Source organism: Oncorhynchus mykiss, chromosome 16 (genome assembly GCF_057628025.1).
Source record: "Oncorhynchus mykiss isolate SJ-2025 chromosome 16, ASM5762802v1, whole genome shotgun sequence".
Lineage (NCBI taxonomy): Eukaryota > Metazoa > Chordata > Actinopteri > Salmoniformes > Salmonidae > Oncorhynchus > Oncorhynchus mykiss.
Genome location: NC_143037.1, coordinates 53,014,802 through 53,042,035, shown reverse-complemented (window position 1 = coordinate 53,042,035; position 27,234 = coordinate 53,014,802). Strand labels below are relative to the sequence as shown.

Here is a 27,234-nt window from a genome sequence, read left to right as displayed (position 1 = left end):
TGCTAATGTTGTGGTAACCAAGTTCACAGCCACTAAAATGACATTATTCTGAAAACATAAAAGACATGCATCTGATACCCTGAACCTAAACATAGCCAAAAATGATTTGCTGTAAGAGAGAGGGGTAAGATATAGAGCCATGCAAATACGGATTGTTTACATGTGTATTCATGTTGTATTTACTGAGGATTCACTGTGATTAATGTAGATAGTCGCAATGTGCAAACAGCCCTGAGAAATCGTAGATGGCATTTGGTGTGAAACAGTATCAGAGGCGAAGCTGGGAGGCTGCTAATGAAATGAGTTTTTTAATTGTACAGACAGGGAGGGGGTATGCTAATATGACTTATCACCTATTTTTGCCGACATACTGCAAAAGGGCATTAATACATTTTAAAATACAAAATCCCTTCAGCCCTTTTTCTTCCCTCTTTCTCTCTGAAATTAATCTTCTGAAGAATTAACAAGGACTATTCATAGGGCACAGAACAGCAAGGGCCTTGGCAGGAGGAGAGAGGGATGAGGAGATGAAGAGGAGGAGGAGGGGGGTGTCCAGCGGTTTAGTTGGATGAAGACAAAAGGCTGAAGCGAGGGATGAAATTAAAGGAGGGCCCTGACGCTCCACTTCACATCCTCTAGTGATTTGGCTTGAAGTGACCCCGGCTGTCGCACGGCGCCAACCCCGAGAAAGACAAGAGAAAAGCTTTTATCACCTTCCCTCTGCTAATAACATTGCTATTCTCTTACCCCGTCTGACAAAGGTCACAGGAGGGGCTGGACAATGAGCATAATAGTGCACTAATGAATTGAGTTGATGCAGAGAGAGACCTTTGGAGAAATACCAGGGTTTGTCAGAGATAGTGAATCACTGAGACACAGGAGGGGAGGTATTGGTTAGACCAGCTGGTCCATGGTCAAATACTGAAGCATCACTAACACCAACAATAGTCAACCCAGGAAATTAGCCTAGTAGTCAAATGATGCTTCATTACTTCCTTATCCTAATCATTGATTTTATGTGTACGGGCCCTTTAATCAGTAGCAGTTAGGGATGCAGAGTGGTGTGGTAATGGGTTGCCAGAACTCCAGTTTATCCTGCTCACTGACTGGATCTCTATGGAGCTGAGGCCATTCACAGAGACACTCAAGCACATGCAGGGCCTATGAAAGCAGGGCAGGGCTCCAGTTAATCCTGGATGAATACCCAACCACCGCATAGTATCAAACCATAAAACCAGACTCTGAAGCGTAGCTTCCATCCCCTCAGTGACGTCTAGGGCCAGCCGACATCAACATCTCTACGGTAAAGCAAACTAAAAAGACCATTGGTACCGTATTCAATTAGGACACTCCATGCAAATCATGGCCCCTTTCACATCTGAGGAGGGTGATGGAGGACGGTCTACTAATACAGCTGCAGATCAACCAAGGTTAAGGGTCGACATGGTTACAATCACTGACATTAGTGTCCTGACTAATCAGGAGGCAGGGAGGGGACGGACTTGAGGGAGATGGGGGGGTGAACTGCAATTACCAGTTACCCCTCCTCTCACATCAGAGGCCCGGGCTCTGGTGGCTCATTGAGCATTCCCCACACGCTCCCTCTCCAAAGAATTTCTATTAGTGTCCGGCGTGTGTCTGAGCGAAGATAAGAGCCTCCACAACACGTCTCTTTGCAGGCTTACTGAAAGGGGCTACGTGTAAAACACACGCTCCCCTCCTATCTAAAGCCCCAAGAAACTCTCTTGAGTTCAATTTACCGCTCACACACAAGATAACACAGCCCTGTGGGTGATGAGTGAGGGAGGGGAGGGGTTAGGGGAGGAATACAATCCATCAAGAATTGGAAGAGTGGTGTGTGGGGGTGGGTTATTATTATTTATTTTATTTTAATTTTTGTAATTTTAATTTTTACCCCTTTTTCTCCCCAATTTTGTGGTATCCAATTGTTTTTTTTAGTAGCTACTATCTTGTCTCATCGCTACAACTCCTGTACGGGCTCTGGAGAGACGAAGGTTGAAAGTCATGCGTCCTCCAATACACAACCCAACCAAGCCGCACTGCTTCTTAACACAGCGCGCATCTAACCCGGAAGCCAGCCGCACCAATGTGTCGGAGGAAACACTGTGCACCTGGTTAGCACGCACTGCACCCGGCCCGCCAGGAGTCGCTGGTGCGCGATGAGACAAGGACATCCCTACCGGCCAAGCCCTCCCTAACCCGGACGATGCTAGGCCAATTGTGCGTCGCCCCACGGACCTCCCGGTCGCGGCCGGTTACGACAGAGCCTGGGCGCGAACCAAGAGTCTCTGATGGCACAGCTGGCGCCCTTAACCACTGCGCCACCCGGGAGGCCCTGGGTTATTATTATTATGATGAAAATTATTAGTCCAATCAAAATTAAGCAATTTTAGCTCTGGGTTGTTCCATGAAAAGAGTGCCTCTTACATCCTTTTGATATTTTAAGTAGAAATTGTACACCAATATTGCATGTTAAAAGTCTGTTATATTAAATGAAGTCCTCTTAAGAGAGAATTCAATATATCTGGCTTGCTAAAGTGACAAAATACACTCTGTGACATCAAGGAAGATCTAAAGCCACTTGATCATTTATTTCATGTGATTTGTGAATCATTAACGCCCGTCCCTCATTTTAAGGACAACCCTGCAGTGTTGAGGAAGCTACTCTGAAAATATAGTTTACCAAGCTAACAATTACTTCACACTGGAAAAAGTTCAGCTGTAAGATTCATAAAGGATAGTGCTTGTGTCACTGCTAAAATGATAACGCATATTGTAAACCTTTCTATTAGTAGTATTTCCCAAGGATCTCAAAACAGCCCAGGTGGTTCCACTCCACAAGAAGAACAGTAAAACAAACTACAGGCCTGTGTCGATCCTAAGTATCCTATCCAAAGTTGTTGAGAGATTTGTTTTTAAATTGAGGGATACCTTCCTGAGCATAAAACTTCTTTATGAACTACAATCTGGCTTTAGAACCGCTCATTCCACTGATACTTGCCTTATCCACATTTTTGACCACATTAAGCAGGAAAGTGAGAAGGGGAACTATACAGGCATGGTCATGTTAGAATTGCAGAAAGATTTTGACACTGTGGACCATGATATTCTCTTGATGAAACTGAAATGCATGGGTCTAAATTATGTAGCAGGGAATTGGTTTAGGTCTTATCTGATCAACAGAACACAAGTATGTAATGTTGGTGATGTTCTGTCAGAGGCCAAAGAAATACCCTGTGGAGTACCGCAGGGATCCAATTTAGGGCCTCTCTTATATACGTTAATGATATGCCAGATACAGTAAAGTGCAAACTCTTGCTTTATGCTGATGACTCAGCCATACTGGTATCAGGGAAGGATACAGTTTACATAGAGGAGACCCTGAGTAAGGAATTGCATTTTGTTAGAAATTGGTTGTTTGACAACAAATTGTCACTACATTTGGGAAAAACTTAATTGATTTGTTTGTTTTGGTTTGTTTGTTAATTGATTTGTTTGTTTGGAACAAAACATAGATTGCTTAGTGCTGACAAGATAACGGTAAACTGTGCAGGCAAGGAGATTGAATCTAAAACAAGTGTATCTTATCTTGGTGTGTCCCTAGATCAATCCATTTCTGGAGACCTGATTGCTGCTAAAATTCTTTCTAAAATGGCAAACAAATAGAATTTTTGTAACACTAGATATTTTAACATTAAAGTTAAGAAACTGCTTGTCTCAACTTTGATTCAGTGTCATTTTGATTATGCCTGCTCTGCTTGGTATAGTGGACTATCACAAAAGCTGAAAAAGAGAATGCAGGTCATGCAAAATAATGTTATCAGGTATATACTGAATGTTCCCCCTAGGACCCACATAGGGGTACAGGAGTTACGGGAGGTTGGCTTGTTGCCTTTGGAGTCCAGAGTGGACCAACTTAAACTTAATCATATGTTTGACATCTTAAATGATTGTGTCCCAGGTTACATGAAAAAGCACATTGATACAGTGCCTTGCGAAAGTATTCGACCCCCTTCAACTTTGCGACCTTTTGCCACATTTCAGGCTTCAAACATGAAGATATAAAACTGTATTTTTTTGTGAAGAATCAACAACAAGTGGGACACAATCATGAAGTGGAACGACATTTATTGGATATTTCAAACTTTTTTAACAAATCAAAAACTGAAAAATTGGGCGTGCAAAATTATTCAGCCCCCTTAAGTTAATACTTTGTAGCGCCACCTTTTGCTGCGATTACAGCTGTAAGTCGCTTGGGGTATGTCTCTATCAGTTTTGCACATCGAGAGACTGACATTTTTTCCCATTCCTCCTTGCAAAACAGCTCGAGCTCAGTGAGGTTGGATGGAGAGCATTTGTGAACAGCAGTTTTCAGTTCTTTCCACAGATTCTCGATTGGATTCAGGTCTGGACTTTGACTTGGCCATTCTAACACCTGGATATGTTTATTTTTGAACCATTCCATTGTAGATTTTGCTTTATGTTTTGGATCATTGTCTTGTTGGAAGACAAATCTCCGTCCCAGTCTCAGGTCTTTTGCAGACTCCATCAGGTTTTCTTCCAGAATGGTCCTGTATTTGGCTCCATCCATCTTCCCATCAATTTTAACCATCTTCCCTGTCCCTGCTGAAGAAAAGCAGGCCCAAACCATGATGCTGCCACCACCATGTTTGACAGTGGGGATGGTGTGTTCAGCTGTGTTGCTTTTACGCCAAACATAACGTTTTGCATTGTTGCCAAAAAGTTCAATTTTGGTTTCATCTGACCAGAGCACCTTCTTTCACATGTTTGGTGTGTCTCCCAGGTGGCTTGTGGCAAACTTTAAACGACACTTTTTATGGATATCTTTAAGAAATGGCTTTCTTCTTGCCACTCTTCCATAAAGGCCAGATTTGTGCAATATACTTTGACTGATTGTTGTCCTATGGACAGAGTCTCTCACCTCAGCTGTAGATCTCTGCAGTTCATCCAGAGTGATCATGGGACTCTTGGCTGCATCTCTGATCAGTCTTCTCCTTGTATGAGCTGAAAGTTTAGAGGGACGGCCAGGTCTTGGTAGATTTGCAGTGGTCTGATACTCCTTCCATTTCAATATTATCGCTTGCACAGTGCTCCTTGGGATGTTTAAAGCTTGGGAAATCTTTTTGTATCCAAATCCGGCTTTAAACTTCTTCACAGCAGTATCTCGGACCTGCCTGGTGTGTTCCTTGTTCTTCATGATGCTCTCTGCGCTTTTAACGGACCTCTGAGACTATCACAGTGCAGGTGCATTTATACGGAGACTTGATTACACACAGGTGGATTGTATTTATCATCATTAGTCATTTAGGTCAACATTGGATCATTCAGAGATCCTCACTGAACTTCTGGAGAGAGTTTGCTGCACTGAAAGTAAAGGGGCTGAATAATTTTGCACGCCCAATTTTTCACTTTTTGATTTGTTAAAAAAGTTTGGAATATCCAATAAATGTCGTTCCACTTCATGATTGTGTCCCACTTGTTGTTGATTCTTCACAAAAAAATACAGTTTTATATCTTTATGTTTGAAGCCTGAAATGTGGCAAAAGGTCGCAAAGTTCAAGGGGGCCGAATACTTTCGCAAGGCACTGTATATGGTCTATAACCAACACAGTCACAATACCAGAGCTAGTGTTGTGTCTTGTAAAATCCCAAGAGTAAACAGTACTGCGAGGAGCACGTTTTTCTATATAGGCATTTGCCTATGGAATAGCCTTCCCTTGGAGATCAAGCAAATAAAAAGTTAAAATAGCTTTAAAAAGCAGGACATGTTCAATAAAAAAAGCTCTAAAAATATACTTTACTTAGCTAAAGTTACCTTGAAAAAGTAGTTGACTACATCCAGACTACTTCGTGAAAAATTTGCAGCAGTGGAATAAGTACCCAATTGTCATACTTGAGTAAAAGTAAAGATCCCTTCACCGAAAACGAATCAAGTAAAAGTGAAAGTCACCCGGTAGAATACTACTTGAGTAACAGTCAACGTTTTTGGTTTAAAATATACTTTAGTATCAAATGTAAATGTAATTGCTCAAATATACTTAAGTACAAAAGTAAAAGTATAAATGATTTCAAATTCTTAATATTAAGCAAACCAGACCGCACCATTTCTAGTTTTTTTTATTCACTGTAGGTATAACCAGGGGCACACTCCAACACTCAGACGTCATTTACAAATAAAGCATGTGTGTTTTGTGAGTCTGCCAGATCAGAGGTAGTAGGGATGACCAGGGAAGTTCTCTTGATAAGTGTGTGAATTTGACAATATTGTCATGCTAAGCATTCAAAATGTAACGAGTACATTTGGGTGTCAGGGGAAAAGAATGGAGTAAAAAGTACATCATTTTCTTTAGGAATGTAGTGAAGTAAAAGTTGTCAAAAATATAAATAGTAAAGTAAATTACAAATACCCCCAAAAACAACTTAAGTAGAAGTTTAAAGTATTTTTACCTAAATACTTTACACCACTGAAAATGTGCATATGTAAATCTGAAATGTCATAGACCACAAATTGCTAGACAGATCACTTTGGGGTCAAATGTTAACAGCAGTGCTTGACTTGGGCAGGAGCTCACCAGAGCTGAGTACTGACACCTCAAATGTTCTACTGCTTGAGCTCCTGTTCCTCTTTTAGAATATTATCTCAAATCTATTGTGTATAAACAGTACTGGCACCCAAAATGAGTACCGGCAACTATTTTAGTCCAAGTCAAGCACTGATTAACAAAATGTGTAATTTAGCCTATTAAACACAAAAAATATGTTTAAAGTGAAAATTAGGCAGGTGTAATGCCAAAAAATAAAGAACATGACTGCCTACTTCAATTATATTTTATAAAAAGCAGTGTGTAGTTCCAGTAGTTAGCTACACCACTACATGGCAAGAAAGTAATTAACTACTGAAAACACTACCTAGATTTGATTTTAGTTCAACTACCAACATGGGCAGGATATCAATCCTGATGACATGGTCTTTAACCCCTTAGATATTAATAAAGCGAACTATAAATATAATGATTGTGTTGATCCAGATATACAATTCCTCGAATTGACCAGAAATAAGTATATCGCTTGGGATGACTATAATGTTAAGCAATTTAACAAACCTGTATAGCAGTTTTAACTCATTTCAAGACAAGCTTATTTTCTACCTTTCACTTAAACGGTTGCAGTCTTCCTAAAAATCATGACCGACTTGTTCATTATCAGTCTTCTCTCAGTCATTAATTTTCCATTGTGCCCTTTCAGAAAGATGTTTGACTGAAGAGACAAGCATGCTTTATGACATGTCTCCTTATAATACTGTTCACCACTGTAGAACATCCAGAATGTGAGGAGGAGTGTCCATTTTTCTTCAGAAACGTTTTGGATTATTTGTAAGAGATGACCTCTCACTTACGTCTAATAACATTGATGTTAAATCTCTTTTCATAGAAATTCCCTCCTGGAAATGTTTTGGTGGTAAAAAAAGCGGTAATTGGATGCATCTATCGGCCACCCAATTCTGACACTGGTAGTTTCATTGATATCCTTGCATCAACCTTGGATTTAATTAATAATGAAGATAAAATTAGTTTTCTATTGGGTGATTCCAACATAAACGTATTTAAAAGTGAGAACCACTCTGACATCTGACCTTTTGAATACTTTAACCTCCAGCTATCTGTATCCCCTCATCTATAAGACCACAAGACTGACCAGTTCATCTGTATCCCCTCATCTATAAGACCACAAGACTGACCAGTTCATCTGTATCCCCTCATCTATAAGACCACAGACTGACCAGTACATCTGTATCTCCTCATCTATAAGACCACAAGACTGACCAGTTCATCTGTATCCCCTCATCTATTAGACCACAGACTGACCAGTACATCTGTATCCCCTCATCTATAAGACCACAAGACTGACCAGTTCATCTGTATCCCCTCATCTATAAGACCACAAGACTGACCAGTTCATCTGTATCCCTTATTGATAATATCTTTATGAATTCTTTGAATGATGTGGCTAATACAGGTTTGCGTTATACTGACATTTCTGATCACTTTCCAATTTTCCACTTCTCTTTGGAAGCTGGAAATGAACAGATGGGAATGATTAGTAGCATTAAATGTAGAATATTTAACAAAAGTAATTGTGAGAGCTTTAAGATGTTGATTGATGTTTAATGGGAAAATGTTTATAATCAGGCCGAATTATCGCCCAATGTTGTAAGGCGAGAAGTCAGGCGCAGGAGAGCAAAGACTGGGTTACAACGGCGCAGTTTAATGATAAAAATCACTAAGGAACAAAAAACATACAATGGGACAAAACCCCAGACATAACGTGCACAAGCACTTACAAAAAAACAATACCAGACAAGGACATGTGGAGAACAGAGGGTTAAATACACAACATGTAATTGATGGAATTGAAACTAGGTGTGTGGGAAGACAAGACAAGACAAATGGAAAATGACAGGTGGATCGGCGATGGCTAGAAGACCGGTGACGACGAACGTCGCCCAAACAAGAACGTCGCCCAAACAAGGAGGGACCGACTTCGGAGGAAGTTGTGACAAATATCTGTAACTTGTTTTTCTAAAATCCTAGAAAAGTTAGTGTATAAGAGAATGTTGAAATATTTAAATCAACACTGTCTTCTTTATGAGCACCAACATCGTTCTCGTAAAAACTACTCCACAGATATGTTTATTTTGCAACTTGTGGATAAAATCTTTAAAGCCCTGAACAACAATGAATACGCTCCTGGCATCTTTTTAGATTTATCCAAAGCTTTTGACACGGTTGATCATAGAATAGTACTTTCTAAATTGCATTATTACGGTTTTCATGATTATACATATAATTGGTTATTTAGTTATGTTTATGACAGAGAACAATGTGTTTACCAATTAGACAATGTGATACCAATTAGATTTTATCACACAATAATTTTGATTCACTAATTAATGAATCCAACTCAGTTATGGTTCCAGACAAACAAATTATCTTAAAATGTTAAAAAATCTAACTTTATTGTATTCACTCATAAGAATAAGAAATATTGTAAATAAAATTGACAGAATCTCAATTGGTGGGAATGAAATGAAACAAGTCCCATCCACTATATTCCTCAGAGTTCTAACTGATGAAAAGCTTTCCCAGAAAGATCATATTCATTTTGTCTGCAGCAAAGTTATGAAATCTGTTGGTATCAGAAAGATGAGTGGTTTGGTTCACCAGGCTTGAGTCCTAACCCTATACTATAGCACAATTTACCCATATCTCATTTACTGTAATATTCTCTGGGCCAGTACATATTCCTCCTACCTACACAAATTACTCATCATACAAAATACATTTGCAAGACTAGCCACCTCCTCTACCTGGCTCCATCTGAACCATTGTTTAAGAAACTCAGTATCTTGTCTATTCACTACATTAAACTACATTAATGTACACCAATAATACACTGTCATCTACAAATACTCATACCTCCCAGACAGTTTACCTAAATCCTTCAATGGATTGTTAATTCTGAAATCCATCTATATAACACACGACTGCAATAACCTTCACCCTCCTCACATCAATTATCAGATACAGAGGTGCCATACTCTGGAATTCTTATCTTCACCTCATCATCCTTCAATAACTTCACGTGAAGACTGGGGTTCAGTTTGATGAACCAAACTACCCGATAATCCCCTCCATAATCAAACATGTTTTTTCTTGTTAACTGAACATATATTATGTACAATTATAATTAATGTGCTTTTTAAAACTTAGCTGTACTTTTTTGTTTTTCGCTTCTTTACTTTGGCGCGAATAAAACAAATATATAACCAATAAAACCAATCTACTGCAAAATGTAGTTAAATAACTTGTTGAAATACATGTAGTACACTACTTCCCAACACTGCAACCTTGTTACATGAACTGAACTCTTGTTTTAAATTGGTGAAACTATTCCTTTTTTCCCCATTGAACATCTAATAGTCAAATCACAGTGCAAAAGCAGGTGAGCTGGTTCTAGTCTTTCCAGTCTTTTAGTCAAAAGAATGCATTTCATCCGCAATCTAGTGTTTCAAGACTGTAATATGACTCAACCTATAGTATCACCTGCAGCACTGGAACAATGTCCACTGTCACACCCCACAGCAATGCATTTCGGTGTAAACTGTGCTAGTCCAAACATTCCTCAAGGGGGCAGCAAATACCACATGTATGACCTGGAAGAGTGCAGAAACAGAGGGTGGTGAACAACCAGAATAGAGCATGGACAAAAGGATAGACAATCACAATGCAAGACCATCGTCCAAAACATGTTCATATTCTTAACATTCAGATAGGAATAATGTTCACACACCTTGTCTTATAGTACCTGTGAAGTGAGAAATAGTACACTTAATACCAACAAATTTGTTTTACTTGCATACACTAGTGCTCGTTTCCTCTGCAAAATGCATGTTTGGGGCTGATTAAACCAACATTACGGTCATGGAACTGGGCTGTGGATGGAGAGAGGGAGGGGGACCTGCAAACAACAACATTAATCACACAAAATAGTTATTATTGGACAATTATCAGCATATTATTATACAGTATTATGCTGTGCAGTACATCCTACTAGGTATCTTTCTGTGGAGGGTGGTGGTGAGTCTGCTGCTTGGTTGACAGGACCTGCACCCTTCATCCTCTGAACACAACATAGGTTTGTTTTGAGGCGAACTTAGCTCCCAAAACCAGGAGCCCCTAAGTTTTTTTTCTCTATAAACAACTTATCAGTGGCCTCTACTTGTTGACAATTTATGAAGTGTTTCTAAAGGGTTGTTACGTCGGGAGAGTGATGGGTGTGGAGTCAGACGCAGAGAGCAGAAGGTAAACGGGAAAAACGCTTTAATGTCCTCCGCAACAGTAACAGGTACAAAATAGGGTGACAACAACAACCCAAAACCACTGTTACAAATACCGGACAGCGAAAACCCCAAATGAACAATACACCACTAACGTACAATAACAACAAGTCCGCACAAACACCAGCGGGCTAAACAAACTTAAATAACACCCATCCCAAAACCCCAACAAGGAACAGGTGAAAACAATTAGACCAAAACAATCGAAAAGGAAAAAGGGATCGGTGGCAGCTAATAGACCGGCGACGACGACCGCCGAGCGCCACCCGAGCAGGAAGGAGAGCCACCTTCAGTGGCAGCTAATAGACCGGCGACGACGACCGCCGAGCGCCACCCGAGCAGGAAGGAGAGCCACCTTCAGTGGCAGCTAATAGACCGGCGACGACGACCGCCGAGCGCCACCCGAGCAGGAAGGAGAGCCACCTTCAGTGGCATCTAATAGACCGGCGACGACGACCGCCGAGCGCCACCCGAGCAGGAAGGAGAGCCATCTTCAGTGGCAGCTAATAGACCGGCGACGACGACCGCCGAGCGCCACCCGAGCAGGAAGGAGAGCCACCTTCAGTGGCAGCTAATAGACCGGCGACGACAACCGCCGAGCGCCACCCGAGCAGGAAGGAGAGCCACCTTCAGTGGCAGCTAATAGACCGGCGACGACGACCGCCGAGCGCCACCCGAGCAGGAAGGAGAGCCACCTTCAGTGGCAGCTAATAGACCGGCGACGACGACCGCCGAGCGCCACCCGAGCAGGAAGGAGCGCCACCTTCAGTGGCAGCTAATAGACCGGCGACGACGACCGCCGAGCGCCACCCGAGCAGGAAGGAGAGCCACCTTCGGTGGCAGCTAATAGACCGGCGACGACGAGCGCCGAGCGCCACCCGAGCAGGAAGGGGAGCCACCTTCGGTAGTATTCGTGACAAGGGCTTATAAGTAGTTACACGTCACATCATTTTTCAGAATGTGTTATAACTGTTTAGCCTAACTGATTTATAAACAATCTATACATTAATTAGACTTCTACTAACAGCCTATAAGACACTTAAACTCTTTATAACTTGGCGGTATAGTTGACGATATTGGCCAATCTATCCTTGCCCGAAAAACCCAAAGAATTGCAGAGTCAAAGTTGAACTTGATTTTATCACATACAGTACATTATTTTGTGATATTTCGACACAATGTGACAGCAGATCAATATCAAAATATTGCCACAATGTTACAAGATGCAATGTTCCGTTTTGTTTTTAACTCCCTTTCCTCTTGTAACGGATGTCGTCTGGAGATAGAGAGGAGGACCAAGGTGCAGCGTGGTAAGTGTTCATGTCTTTTTAATAAACAAACTGAACACTGGAACAAAACAATAAACGATGTGAACAAAACTTAACAGTACCGTGTGGCCCAAACACTCACACGGAAACAAATACCCACAAACCAAAAGTGAAACCCAGGCTACCTAAGTATGATTCTCAATCAGGGACAACAATTGACAGCTGCCTCTGATTGAGAACCATACTAGGCCGAACTCAAAAACCAACACAGAAAAACAAACATAGACTGCCCACCCCAACTCACGCCCTGACCATACTAAAACAAAGACAAAAACAAAGGAACTAAGGTCAGAACGTGACACCTCTACTATTCATTTTCCTAGCTTCCTTTCTTCATTTCCTTTCCTCCTATCCTTTCTGTGCTTCCTTTTCTCCTTTCCTGTTCCCTTGCATAATTTCCTTTCCTCATATCCTAGCACCCTTTCTTCCTTCCTTTGCCATCTCCCTTTCCTCCTTTCCATTCCTCTTTCATCCTTATCTACTGTAGCTCCTCTACCTTTACTAGCTCCCTTTTCTTAGCCATTAGGGTTCTTGATATTAATATCAAGTGTACATGTAGCAGTGTGATGTTGTTCCCCTAGATTATGAATAAAGTTGCACACAAGGACCAGTTTGAATAGGCCAGGCCTCATTCACAATCCAAGTATCCTGCTCACCGGCTGGAATTTCTAGCCATGAAATGGGCCATTCATGATAAATTCAGCCATTGGCTGCGAGGGCATAAGTTTACTGTGTGGACCGACAACAATCCACTCAAATATATTCTTACAAAGCCGAGACTTGATGCATGCGAGCAGAGATGGGTTGCAAAGCTGGCACCCCTTGATTTTGATATCCAGTACATACCAGCGCCCAATAATCTCGTTGCTGATGCTTTGAGCAGAGAGCCATTTGTCCGCTCCAAAGTTCTGCACCGACTGACAACAATTCCACATGATGTCATGCCGGAGGAAGCCAGGTCTTCGAATGGATGACATTCAAGACATGTTCCGCCTCTCCTGTGAGCAGCCCGAGTCTGGCTGTAGAACATCTATGGCTCCTGGGAGTGAGTTGAGTAGAGCTGGGGACGATGTCAGTGGGTTGGTTTCCTGTGAAGAGGTGTCTGCTGTCCTCCATGCCCACCGCCGATGGGATGATGGTGTCACAGTGAGGGCTGTTTCACATGTGCAGCATCTTGAGAAGTTGATGTCCATGGGTCAGAGCCCTTGACCTGTCCTTACGCACAAGGAGCTGTATGATAACCAGTCACTGGATCCTGTCATCAGCAGAGTCATGTTCTTTGTAGATAGAGGCTGGCGCCCATCTAGGAGAGAGCGAGTCCTTGAAGCTAAAGAAACAGTTCATACTCTAAGACAGTGGGGAAAACTCACCACACGGTTAGGGATTCTGTATCGTGTCTCAAAACACCCAGTGAGTAACAAGAAAATATTCCAGTATTTCATACCTGTGTCTTTGAGAGGTCTTGTGTTGAAGGGAGTTCATGATGATGCTGGTCATCAGGGTCAGCAGCGCACATTGTGGCTCACGAGACAGGGGTTTTACTGGGAATCTATGGAAAAGGATGTCAAGGAATGCGTGGCCCACTGTAAGAGATGTGTGTTGAGTAAAGCACCTATTTTTAGGGGGAGGGTGAGGTATAAGTTAATAGGGATTTATTTTTTAAATGTTTTTAATGGTAGTACAGAATTGGACAGATCATGATTGATTGTACATTCCAGCACAGTAGGTGGCGACGTGCACCTGAAACCTTTGTTTGCAGACCGCCATGATATCAACGAAGAAGAACGGCTGGATAAGCAGGTTGGTCGGGAAGAGAGAAGCAATGTCATATCACGTGTCATCACTGCTCCATCATAAGGAGAATGTCTGCTCTGCTTCTCGGAAATCATTAGTGAGGATGTGGACATTTAGTCAACCATAGATTAAAAACAAATCAGATTTTATTGTGGTAGGTTCCCTACATTGTAGCCGCATTAGCACAATCAATCACCTGTCCCTTTGCTAAAGATAATTTTTTGACTGCATTAAGTCATATATTAAAGTTAGAAAGTTAGTGTGAGAAATGTTTTTTTAAACCAGTTTGTCAAGGTTCATCTATTGTTCTTGAAGAGGCACTATGGGAGTAGTCTGGGTAGCAGTCGGCTTCACTATCATTCCCCTTCTTGCCACTCCTTGTCATGCTAAACAACTTTCGCATATGACACAGTACAAGGAGTGGAATGTTATCTAACTAGACAGTAGCTAGGCGGCAGGTGTCCTAGAGATTAGAGCGTTGGGCCAGTAGATCGAATCCCCGAGCTGACAAGGTAAAAATCTGTCGTTCTGCCCCTGAACAAGGCAGTTTAACCCACTGTTCCTAGGCCACCATTGTAAATAATAATTTGTTCTTAACTGACTTGCCTAGTTAAATAAAGAAAACAGGCTACTATGGGAGCACAGCTTTTGAAACAACTGTCGAACTATTTAGACCATCCTATCAACCAATCAGGGTTGTGTATGTAAATATCTTCAAATGTGTTTCCTAACGCCCACATGATGAGACTGACCATTTCAAGAGCCAAAGGAGGCTCAGAGACATACATTACTTTCATTAAATAAGCACACACTGTGATTTATTTGACTTACAGTAGTGATTTGAAAAACAGGTACACAAATATAATCTGCTTAAATAGACAGTGCATCAACAATAATTGGAACACAATACCACCACATCAATAAAGATGTATTTAGTGACGGAGAATACCATTCACAAGGTTTTAGAGCTTTTGCCAAAAAATGATCTTTGGTGTCTGGTTACAACAGAACATTGCCTTAAACTAAAATGAACTGTGGACCTACATCCTGTTGCTCATTTTTATTTATACAGGTTAAATATTTCATAGTATTAGCTCCTGAAAGTAGGTTGTTGGGCCAATGCACAAGTTTGTGTGCATGTAGGATGCAAAGACATGGAATTTTGACAACAAACGAAGGACTGTGCAGATTCAGCAATACAAGCCTTGAATCAAAGACAACAAATCAGCAAAGCACAACAGCAATATAACTGTTTATTCTGTACATTATGATTCCAAAGTGGACTGATTTTCAAATAAAATTACAACGCACACATTTCTTGACATGTTGTCAACAACTGTCAAATTTGGAAATAAAGTAGCTGATATTCACATGTACTATGGCACATTATTTGTGCACTATATCAGCTCTAAAACACCTAAATAGCATAACACCACATAGATATGGCTATTTACTGAATTTAGCCATGCACCAAACTCAATCAGAAGCCGGCATTCCTTTCATTGTGAATAACAAGATACATCTATACTGACAATGACTGATGATGTACTGTGCAACAAAAAGGAGCAACTAAAGGACTAGCATGGAACACATTTTTGAATATTCATAGATGTTTTCAAACAGAGATTTAGATTTATCCATTTTACCCATATATTTATCCGTAATAATCATAATAATCAGTAAGGTATTTCTTTGGTTAGTCAGAAGCAAAGGCATTTCAAGCCCAGGTGGATTAAGTGGTAGGCTGAGGGAGGGTTACACTCCACTCTGTAGCGTGATCCAGGACTGTTCTCTGGTGGAGAGGATGCTGAACGCAGGATACACAGCCTCTCTGAACACAGCCCTGAACGTGTGCAGATGTTCCCGACGGTCCTTGGTGCTGTGGAAGATCAGTGTTCCCCCCTCATAGTCCAGAGCCACCTCCACCCTCAGTGGCTGATTGGCCATCTCCGCCAGCGCCACGTTTGAGGAGGCATGGCACGCCGTCAGCTTCTTGTTCTTCCACTGCAGACGCCAGGAGGCCGGGTTATGCCCCAGCCGGCTGTGGTCACCCTTCCTGGGCATGCTCTTGTAGCACAATCCCACTGACCACATGCTCTGGTCGCCCACCTCCACCACCCAGATGTGCTCCCCACTGGTGAAGCCCTGGGAGCACAGGACCTGGGGTGCGGTACTGAACCTCTCTGGGTTATCAGCGTAGGCCTGCTTGGTACCGCTGTACTTGACTGTCTGCAGGTCGTTGGAGAGCAGCAGGCTGGTGTGGGCTGTGCTGAGGTTAAAGGTCAGCTCCAGAGGGTTTAGCAGGACGTGGAGAGACTGGAGGAGCCGAGCCATCTCTGCCCTGAAGTCCTCCATCCTCAGGCTGGCCTGGAGCCGTTTGGGGTTCAGAGGGACCTTGTTGGGCACTCTGGCCACGGTACCCGTCACGACCTCCCTGAGCTGGGGCTCAATTAGCAGGAACCTGTTGATGAACAGACACTTCTCTGTCTCTGTGAGGGCCTCAGTGGTGCGCTGGTGGGCCTCCATCAGCTGCTGCTTCTGTTCTTCTAGAAGCCCCAGGTCACTCTGCCAGCTCTCCCTCTGACGGCCTCTCTCCTTTTCCAGCAGCAGGCTCATCCTGTCCTTGTACCTGCTCACCAGGCCGGCCATGCTGTCCATCAAATCCACAGACTTGGACAGCAGCTTGTTTCCCACAGCCTCAGAGGTGCCCTGGTCCTCAGCAGCCCTCTGTAGCAGGGTCTCTGTCAGCTGCAGCCTGTTGGCCACCGCCTTGCTCTGAATCTCCAGGGCCCGCCTCATTTCCTCCTCGGCTGCCTCGAACGTCAGGACATCATGATTCTGGTGGGTGCCCTCAATGAAGCAGTTGGCGCAGAGAGAGGTCATGTCGCTGGCGCAGAAGTACTCCAGCAGGCGTCCGTGGATGGCACAACCTCTCTGGCCCAGCTCAGTCTGGGGCTCCACCAAGTCATGGGTCCTGAAGGACCCTCTCTCAGTGTGGTGCTGCAGGTGCCTGGCACACAGGGACACCTCACACTTTAGGCAGGTCTTGATGGCCAGTGTCTCTAAGTCCAGGCAGTGGTCACAGCGCACCTTCAGCGGCTCTCTCTTCAGGTGGTCTGCTGGCGCAACGGCCTTGTAGCCTTCTATGATGCCGCAGAGCTTGAAGTTCCTTTGCAGTGTCTCTGTACCGCCGTACTCTTCTCTGCACTCAGGGCATTGAGGCAGGCTCTTCTCTCCACCGCTGACATCTGTAGCCTTCTGAATGCAGGCCAGGCAGTAGTTATGGCCACAGGGCAGATACACAGGATCCGTGTAGAGCTGCAGGCAGATAGGGCAGCTGAGCTCATGTTCTAACAGCTCCTTTGGTTTAGACAGAGGCATGGTCCTTCCTTATTCACTTTAATTCTCCACACTGGACTCTACACACACTGAAGAGACAGAGGGAATGAGAGCAAGTCAAGGAAGTAAGCTTTGATATCTGCTGGTAAAGCAAAGTTGAAATGTGTGCTGAGCAACATTCCGAGAGGTTATTGTCCCAAGATTCCTGCCATTAGGGGCAGTCCTTGACAGAAAGCTGCCAGTACACATTGTTATTAAAATGTGTTCTGAATCCAATAACCAAAAGTCTTTAAAAAAATATAACTCAGTCACAATGATTGAAACCCCTCCGTCACATTGAGGAAACTGCAATGTGAGATGGGGGAACTCAGTATTGTACATACTGTATAAACACGTGTAGCATCGTACTGTGTTTACTGTAAACACCTCACTCTAAAAAATGTTTGTTTAGTTTTATGTTTGTACAGAGGTTACAAGGTTTAATTGAGGTCGATAAGAAGAGGTCTCTATTTTTTGTTTATTTATTTAGCATGCTAAAAATAAGCAAACCTCAAATTCAGTGCAGGGTTCAAGACTAAACAGGGAAGTAAAAAAAGGTCAAAAGTCCAGCAAGTTCAAGTTTGTTTATTTGTCATATACACATGACATACAGGGGCTTGTCAGTTGGCCCTCCTGGTGGCCCTCCTGGTGGCCCTCCTGGTGAAAAATTACATACATCATTACAAAAAACATGGCCTAGATAACAAACAACAAACAGACTGATGAAACAAATTAAACATTAGGCCTATCTTTTTTAGTATATTCATATCATGGAATTGTGCCGTTGAAATGTTTCTGCACAAAATGACAACAATAAACAGACTAGTTTTCATGCATTGTATCTTGGATATTGACAGTATGTCAGGGAGAGTATCAAAAATACATCCCAGGATCACTATCCATCCACCCATCCACTCCTAATCCACTGTTAGAGGGACTTTGGCGTCCTCTGCTGGATGTCTGGACCGGGACTTGACTTTGACTGTGCTACAGTGGTTTGAAGAGAATAGTGCGCCGCTATAATGGCAGTTGTAATTGAGTTGAGTTGTAATTTATAAATGGTCATTTAGGTAGTAAGAGACTGATAGTTTACTGTAAGAACAAAGGAAAAACCTGATTTGCGAGGGCATGTGCCATTTCGCAGTGCATATTAAAACTCCAATGGCACCACATGTACCAAACTCCTGGTAATAAGCTGGGCTTTGAAGTGTCTCCACAGGTACCAAGCTCCTGGTAATAAGCTGGGCTTTGAAGTGGCTCCCCAGGTACCAAGCTCCTGGTAATAAGCTGGGCTTTGAAGTGGCTCCACAGGTACCAAGCTCCTGGTAATAAGCTGGGCTTTGAAGTGTCTCCACAGGTACCAAACTCCTGGTAGTAAGCTGGGCTTTGAAGTGGCTCCACAGGTACCAAACTCCTGGTAGTAAGCTGGGCTTTGAAGTGGCTCCACAGGTACCAAACTCCTGGTAGTAAGCTGGGCTTTGAAGTGGCTCCACAGGTACCAAACTCCTGGTAGTAAGCTGGGCTTTGAAGTGGCTCCACAGGTACCAAACTCCTGGTAATAAGCCGGGCTTTGAAGTGGCTCCACAGGTACCAAGCTCCTGGTAATAAGCCGGGCTTTGAAGTGGCACCACAGGTACCAAACTCCTGGTAGTAAGCTGGGCTTTGAAGTGGCTCCACAGGTACCAAACTCCTGGTAGTAAGCTGGGCTTTGAAGTGGCACCACAGGTACCAAACTCCTGGTAGTAAGCCGGGCTTTGAAGTGGCACCACAGGTACCAAACTCCTGGTAGTAAGCCGTTTTTTTGAAGTGGCACCACAGGTACCAAACTCCTGGTAGTAAGCTGGGCTTTGAAGTGGCTCCACAGGTACCAAACTCCTGGTAGTAAGCTGGGCTTTGAAGTGGCACCACTTTCTTTATTAATTTTATTGCGCCCCCTTCTCCAAAATGACAGAGAGAGAGAGAGAGAGAGAGAGAAAGAGATTGGTCGGAAATCCTTGGAAAGAATCAGTAAGACCTGCATATTTTTTTGGTTTATTAACTTTATCCATAAAAGTGGATTCTAAAGCCCCCATCTTGGAACAGTAAAGAAACAGATGTTTTTTCTAACATTAAGAGGGATTTTACAAAAGCCAACTTCAAGTTCCTCAAATGTGGAACATATCCCACAGATATTCAAGCAACATCAATTATAAAGAACACACCACTTTTATTCTTACTACCTGTACATACTGATACTGTACATGCTGTTTGCTATACAGTAGTTCACTTAACACAGTACTACCTTTTAGGCTTCTACTTCTATCAAACATGTATTTACATTTCCTAAGGTATCACGAGAATGCAGGCAATTAACTGTCTGTCATTTTGAAACTTTTAGATATGTTAAGGAGCCAATGAAATTTCAGTAGTTCAGAAACACAGACAATAAAGCTTGTTCACTGCAACTGTCTGTTATCCAAGCCGTGCCCATTCCTGCTCTAACCATAACATTAGTGGATACCCCTCTGACCCTGACCTGTGTCCAATCTATATCACCTCTGCCCCTGCTGCACCCGCTCAGCATACCCAAACTTTAGACGTGCAGCCCCCTTCCCCCTCAAAGCCTGCCCACAGGAAGTGTCTCTTTACTGGAGGAAATGGAGGCCAGATGTGGGGGTGTCCCACAGCTTTGGGCAGTGGGGTGAACAGTGCCTCTGTCACAGGAGGGAGGGGATAGTGTCCCTGTTAGAATTTGTGCAATTCATCACTTTGTTAGCTTCTATTAAATCTTAGTGGGTTACACTTTGGAGATCTCTGCTTCACGACTGCTCATTTCTTTTGTTGAATTCGATGTAGACTGAGGTCACAGCTAAAGCATGATACATTCCTGTGGATGTCAGCCATGCTATAATATAGACATGCTCCCTCACTCACAGCAGTTCCACTGTGTCTTACTCTGATACGCTAGCTGTGAGCTGCTTCAGTCCATTTACAAGTAGATTTAGCAGAACTGGTGGGTTCAGAACTATTTCCAGTCAAGTTGTCTTTTCCAGCATTTTTGGTTTTGATGGTCACAGTTTTGATGTCTTTTCATTGTTTGGTGTGTTGACCACCGCAAAGAAAAGAGAGAGAGAGAGAGAGAGAGAGTAAAAAAGAGAAAATAGTGGCCGAAACATTATGTCACATCCCTGACGAGGAAATGAAATGTGCAACATCAATCAGGCAGAGTAGAGATCAAAGAGGGCCCTACACCCTCCATCTGGTTCTGTTTGGGGAGACTTTTCTCTCCCTGCCTCTCTCCTTCGTTCGTTCCCTTTTTCTTCTCTGAGCGTGGGTCCTTCTTGTTTTTCCTGTCAGGCATTCCACCATGTTACAGAGACAATGACATAGTGACACGCGAGGTAGAACCAGCCAGAGGACGACATCTGCCTGTTCTTAAACACCTCTCCTTTTATACCTGAACTGGAGATTATTCACTGTTTCTCTGATTGAATAAAGGTATCAGGTATAGTCATGCCCTGTCATCACATCTATACATCAAATGATGAAGTAATGTTTGTGTTACTGGGATGTTGGTGTATATGTGCATGTCTGTCTATGCATGTGGTGCATGTGTGTGTGTGTGTAAGGGCATGTAGGTGTGTATGTGTGTGTGTGCATATGCGCCAGGGTGTGTATATAACCTCATCACGGGATAATATATTTTGCCGTCTCTCTCAGTGGAAATATTTAGGCTAAGTCCTCGTTTGAGCGTGCAGTTCAAACAGGAGAAGTAAGATTTCTTCCCTTTTCCAGACGTCGGCTATCTCTGGGGGGGGGGGGGGGGGGGCTTCCATACAACACAAGCCATTGTGAGCACGCTTGGCCCCTCTCTAGAAATGTGCTGTGTATATGTGTGTTTATATCGACCCTGGTATCAATTTTCCATTATTCCATTAGCTCTGAGATATTTATTTTTACGGTGAGGGTGTTCAATGGGATTGTGATTTATAAATAGTTTGATCATTCACAGGCGTCTTGATGACTCCGGAAAGGACACACAAGCTGATTTGTTTAAAGAGCTACATTTGGAATGGACCTTTACATTCCTGAATGGTACACACAACATAATGAATGCATTCTGCCTCCTAACAATGACACCCAATTGTCCAGATGCTGTGCATCTACACCCTTTGAAGGTAATGTTGTTTGTTTATACTAGGCTTAGACATTGACCAGTGTTGGGTATACATTCAGGAGGTCAGTTTCCTGATGACACCAATGGAATGATTAAAAATCCACAGCCTTTACCGCCCGTCTGGGCTGGACAGTGGAAGTCTGACACATGTTAATGATGTATTTATAGGTTAGACAGTAGTAGGTGTTTGTTTATTGTAAGTATCTAGACAAGAAGAAGTTTCTTCAGAGAATAACCCAAACCTCATACTAAATGCACTCAAGTGATTTAATGTCTTAACATTGCATCTGTAGTGCGACACAATTCAATATTCCTGATGTATATTAAGTGCACTTTTAAGTTGGAGGGCGTTCTTTGAACTGTTTTGGACTGAAAATCAAACAATAGTTTTTGTTCTTTGTTGTGAATATGTGCCATATTTGAGAACCTACTGATGGTGGTAGAACTGAAGGCTGTGTTCTTGTTCTGGCACAGAGGATGAAACAAAGGTTCCCAAAGGCACCCATTGGATTCAGAACCTCTCATTCTTTCCTTTGCTTGAGCTAATTTTGCTATTAGACTTCACTGCTACTCTGGTATGCAAGTTTCCCCTTTAGCCTACTGCTCAGAACACTGCGCCAAGACTCCAGTAAAATAAAACCAATCTGAAAAGACTGTCGCTGATGCTTGTTCTGATTTACAAAACGAATGAAACTGTGGAACTGAATCCAGTGAAACTGTGCCTTTGTTGTATACTTCATCCAGAGTATGGGCAGATGATTCGGTTATGTAGGCTACAGACGAAAGATAACAATAACCTAGTACCATAGTATATATCCACCTAAAACTACTGACATCTTTCATTATTCGAAGAAAACTGGGCACACTGATGAGGAGTTATAGTATATCATGTATTGACTTGATTTAAAACGGTAAAGGGAAGCACTTTTGAAGCCTCTCTCTTTTGACTTTCAAGTATTTCCTACGTTCCAAAATCCCAAAGAATTGATGATGGTGTTGAGTTGTGGAGACTTTAGAAGGGAAAAAGGGTGTGGGGGAGGGGAGGGGAACGACTTGTTTTGAAAGAAATCTGGAACCTATAAACTTGGACAACTTCTACGAGGAAAAAAAACGCCAGAATATCCCCATCTGATTGGTCAACCCACGTGCCTTTGTCTCCGCCTCAGCCCTTTACCCTTACCAATCACCAAACGCATTCTCTTCCTGTTATGCTTGGCCTGGCTCTGCCTTAGAACCCAGCTGAGCCAATCTGTGGAACAGATGGGTGGGACTTACAAGTTCCATCCTCTTTCTTCTTTAAAAAGCCAGATGCAGGTTGGCTGCTGTCTTACATTGATCTAGGATACTAGATGCAACTGCTGTTCTGAATGTAGCGAGCAGATAGTAGTATTAGATTGTTGTGATGCCTAGGTGTAGACAACATATGGATTTCCAATACTGAGAATTGATTATTTTTCCATTCGCTTTCTCTTGCTAGCAGACCTGACAGATCACTTCGGGTACTTCTATATACAGGCTTGCCAGAAAAGAGAGAAACTAAAGGGGGCATAGCACATAAGAGGGCCTTAAGGAGAGTGTAGCTGTAGAAACAGGGTTAGGTAGATAGACTGCCATGAGAGAGGATCCGTCAAGCTGTGGTGAATACCCTGAGGGAGGGGTGGTGTCCAGCGAGGAGGAGCCAGACTGTGCTCCAATCAAATACCCTGTGGTGCTGGTAACACCAGGGGCCGGCGGGCGCAAGAGTGTCTCCAGGAAAGACAACATTTCATCGCCAACAGAGGACAACAAGTCATCGACAGGAGGGCCTCCCAGTCTGATCCCATCAGGACCCAAGAGGCCTAAGAAGAGTCCCCAGCCCTCCCTGTCTCCTCTCCCCATCCCAGGCCAGCCCCTGGAGGACCCTCAGCACCAACGGGTGATCGCCAATGTACGGGAGCGCCAAAGGACGCAGTCCCTGAACGACGCCTTTGCCTCGCTGCGTAAGATCATCCCCACGCTCCCCTCAGACAAGCTGAGCAAGATCCAGATCCTAAAGCTGGCCTCGCGTTACATTGACTTCCTCTACCAGGTCCTGCAGAGCGACGAGATGGATGCCAAGCTAGCCAGCTGTAACTACCTAGCCCACGAGAGACTCAGCTATGCATTCTCGGTGTGGAGGATGGAGGGGGCCTGGTCCATGTCCGCTACCCACTAGCCCTGTCACCTACCTCTCTAACACCCCCTCACTCCTCTCCTGCCCCAGCCAATCTCCCATGACCTCTGACCCCTGCTCTCTGACCCTCATCCTCACAGCATCTAACTCTTATCATTCTACACCAGGTATGCACACCGACTGCCGAGATACAAACCATACAATACATACTCAATATTATCTTTCCAAAGCAAAATCTCACTGTTTTATATTGCATGCAAAGAAGTACTAATTGAACTGATCTGCTGAAGGCGATCAGATATTAACATAGGACAACACCTGGTGTTTCATTAGAGTATTGAATGCCATGCTGGACATTTGTCAGAATGAAACGCAGTAACTACTACCAAGTAAGTGAATCACAAGGGAGGGTCATAGGACAGCACATCTTAGGTTACCACAATTCTCTTTTTACATTCAAGGTATACAATAACTATTCTACAAGATCAGTTAATATTGAACATGTATATAAAATAGTAGCTTGATGTATCCCATGATTATCATCAGGACTATGGACCTAATAGGAGGATGTAGAGCTGTTATTTCATACATTTTGTAACAAATAGTGTTGAACTCTGACAAATCGCTCCATTACATTAGGTATCTTCTTTTTATTATCTACACACATACAAATTTAATTTTGACCAGAAATCATGAACATAATCATATGCAACTTCTTCACAGACTTGATGTTATTATCCCATAGTCTCATACATAACTCATTGTATCCCATAGTCTCATACATAACTCATTGTATCCCATAGTCTCATACATAACTCATTGTATCCCATAGTCTCATACATTACTCATTGTATCCCATAGTCTCATACATAACTCATTGTATCCCATAGTCTCATTGTATCCCATAGTCTCATACATTACTCATTGGATCCCATAGTCTCATACATAACTCATTGTATCCCATAGTCTCATTGTATCCCATAGTCTCATACATAACTCATTGTATCCCATAGTCTCATACATAACTCATTGTATCCCATAGCCTCATACATAACTCATTGTATCCCATAGTCTCATATATTTCCTAGACACTGATCTATTCATAACAATCTACATTAGAAGCCAAATTCTTGTGGAAAAAAGTAATATTACAAGTTTCACTTTCCAACAAAAAAACAATTCCATTTATTTATTTTGGTGCAAAAACTTTCCTTTGAAATACTTTCCTTTCATTTTGGCTTAAACTTGCTACGTTGCACGAAAATTAGATTGTTTTTGTTGAGCCTTGTCAAGAACTAACTGGTTGTGAGAAACCATGCAGCAGTTAGCTATCAAGGGAGAAGTGATGGCTGTCTTACTGCATTCCCACAAACCACAGAGTTTGATGAAAGTGGTGTCATTGATTCGTCCAGTTCCACCGATCCATGTTGAAGACGGCTGTCAGACGCCTCATCAGTGGCTGTGCCTCCCTTCACCAGTAGCCACACATTTGACCTTTGCCATTTGAAACCACTGCTTTACCCACTTCATTCCCAATGCAGGAAAAACCCCGGAACATATCATTAAACTGTCCACAAGATGTACCATTACCATGCTTCTGAGGGAAGTAATATTCATAGTACATTCAGCACAGTGAGTTCCTACAACCTAGCCCACGTTGACAAGTTATTTTCTGTGACATTCACAAATAATACTGTCCTCTAGATATTGCGTTTGAGGTGAATGAAAGCTACATACCCTTTAAATCGCTTACTTAATACCATGTGAAATGAAAGTGGCCTGTATAGGCGGCTAGATATGAGAAATGCATTCTCAGACAGTGTTTGTTGGGATGGTCATTGTTATGGTTCAGTCTTCAAGCTGACTTTGAAGGAAGACATTCTTCGCTCCTTTCTCGTTAGGGTCCTGCAGTATTCTCCAGTTAGTCTGCTGAGCTCTTTCTGTTCATCTTTGTATTCATATACATGTGAATACAGTATGCACATGTTCTCCCTGCTGTTCCGTGTGGTTGCTTTGTTATGTGTGTTTGTATGCCACATACATTTTTTAGGCATCAATGTTTATCCGTGTCTTTCAAGATGGCCGCTATAGCTCACCAGTTGTTGCACCGCTGTCAGATGGCTTCCTTATTAATTAAGGAGATCAAATACACATGGGTGTTTTAGCCTGCGTTGGTCTCGTCGCTAAACTTATTGCCACACACTTTGGCTTTCGATTGACCGTCTGTTCTAAGTTTATACTTATATTTGAGGTTACTTTTGTCTTTTATATGCATGTTTATTGATATTATCCAGTTACATTTAATAGAGATACCACATTTTACAAGGACATGGTCAACAAAACACCCAGCACTGACCTCCAAACAAAACAGGGGCAGGGAAAATGGACATAAACAGCTTAATACTAAAGGGAGTTTTTATGCCCATGACTTTTTCCCCTGGGAGTTGAACCAGTTTAACTGTTAGAGAGTAGAGGGATTTTGTTAGGCATCATGGACTAATCATTTGTGCTTTCTTCAACACAAAAGTAAATGGCATATTTTTCATGACGTAACACTTGCAGAATGTTTGAAGCACGTAGCACTTACAGAATCTTGTGTCTGTCTCCCCAGCACCGTACCAAGGCGACTGAGAAGCCTCCACCTGTTGGTCTGCAATCCCTTTGTTTACTGGTTTGGAACTACACCTCTGGACCAACTAAATCAAAGATATGAGCCTGCCCTCACTCTGGAGAGGTACTGTAGAGAGACTCAGCTTCCTCGAGCCCACACAGAATCTATGGGACAATGATTCAGAGCTACTAGCAGGTCTAGAAGAGGGACAACTATAGAGTTTTAGGACCTGGAAATTGCAACTTGTGACTTGGAAACAATTTGGTAAACAAATGTAAGTTGCAGTTATTCATGGGAATATTCCTATTGTACATGTAGTACAGAACTGTTTGTAAACCAACATACAATTCCTCATTAAAAGGGAATCAGTTGGTGTAAGATAATAAAATGAGTACTTGAGCATCTTTGAAGCATATTTCTCAGCCCCATCTTATTACCAATCTCACCTTAAAGCATACTGCGACTACACCAGAATGGACAAGTCCACCATCAGCACCCAAAATGAATGGCCAAACATTTGGAGATGGATGATGACACAATAACATTTCTAAACGCCAAATGCATAAGAAATACAGCGGTTATCCTTCTTTGAGTTTGTGTGTTAAAGTACCTGGGTTAGCAGATGATCCACGTGTTATCCTGTCAGCATAAATTAGTACTCTATAGCACAGACTTCCTTAATGAGGGCCAAGTGTCTGCTCAGGCAGACCAGGGTATAATTGCCCATAAAGCTGTTGTTCTTTTGGGGGAAATAAGGCCTCTAAAATATTTATTGGTTGTCTGGTTGGAAAGAAATCCTATGATATGCCCAACCACAGAAGCACATGTGGATACATGTATTAGTGGACCAGGAAAGTACACCGTATATCCAACATG

General features: G+C 42.6%; 2 protein-coding genes across 2 annotated transcripts; one reads left to right on the top strand and one right to left on the bottom strand.

Annotated features, from left to right (window-relative positions):
- Positions 1-14,848: 14,848 nt before the first annotated feature.
- LOC110492209 (E3 ubiquitin/ISG15 ligase TRIM25-like) lies at positions 14,849-17,541 on the bottom strand. The gene has a single exon (XM_021566310.3). The coding sequence runs from the start codon at positions 17,440-17,442 to the stop codon at positions 15,817-15,819; it is 1,626 nt and encodes a 541-aa protein (XP_021421985.2). The 5' UTR covers positions 17,443-17,541; the 3' UTR covers positions 14,849-15,816.
- Positions 17,542-22,868: 5,327 nt separating this feature from the next.
- Positions 22,869-26,768, top strand: LOC110492208 (twist-related protein 2). Its single transcript, XM_021566309.3, has 2 exons — positions 22,869-23,914; positions 26,359-26,768. The coding sequence occupies exon 1, from the start codon at positions 23,208-23,210 to the stop codon at positions 23,787-23,789; it is 582 nt and encodes a 193-aa protein (XP_021421984.1). The 5' UTR covers positions 22,869-23,207; the 3' UTR covers positions 23,790-23,914; positions 26,359-26,768.
- The last annotated feature ends 466 nt before the right edge of the window (positions 26,769-27,234 follow it).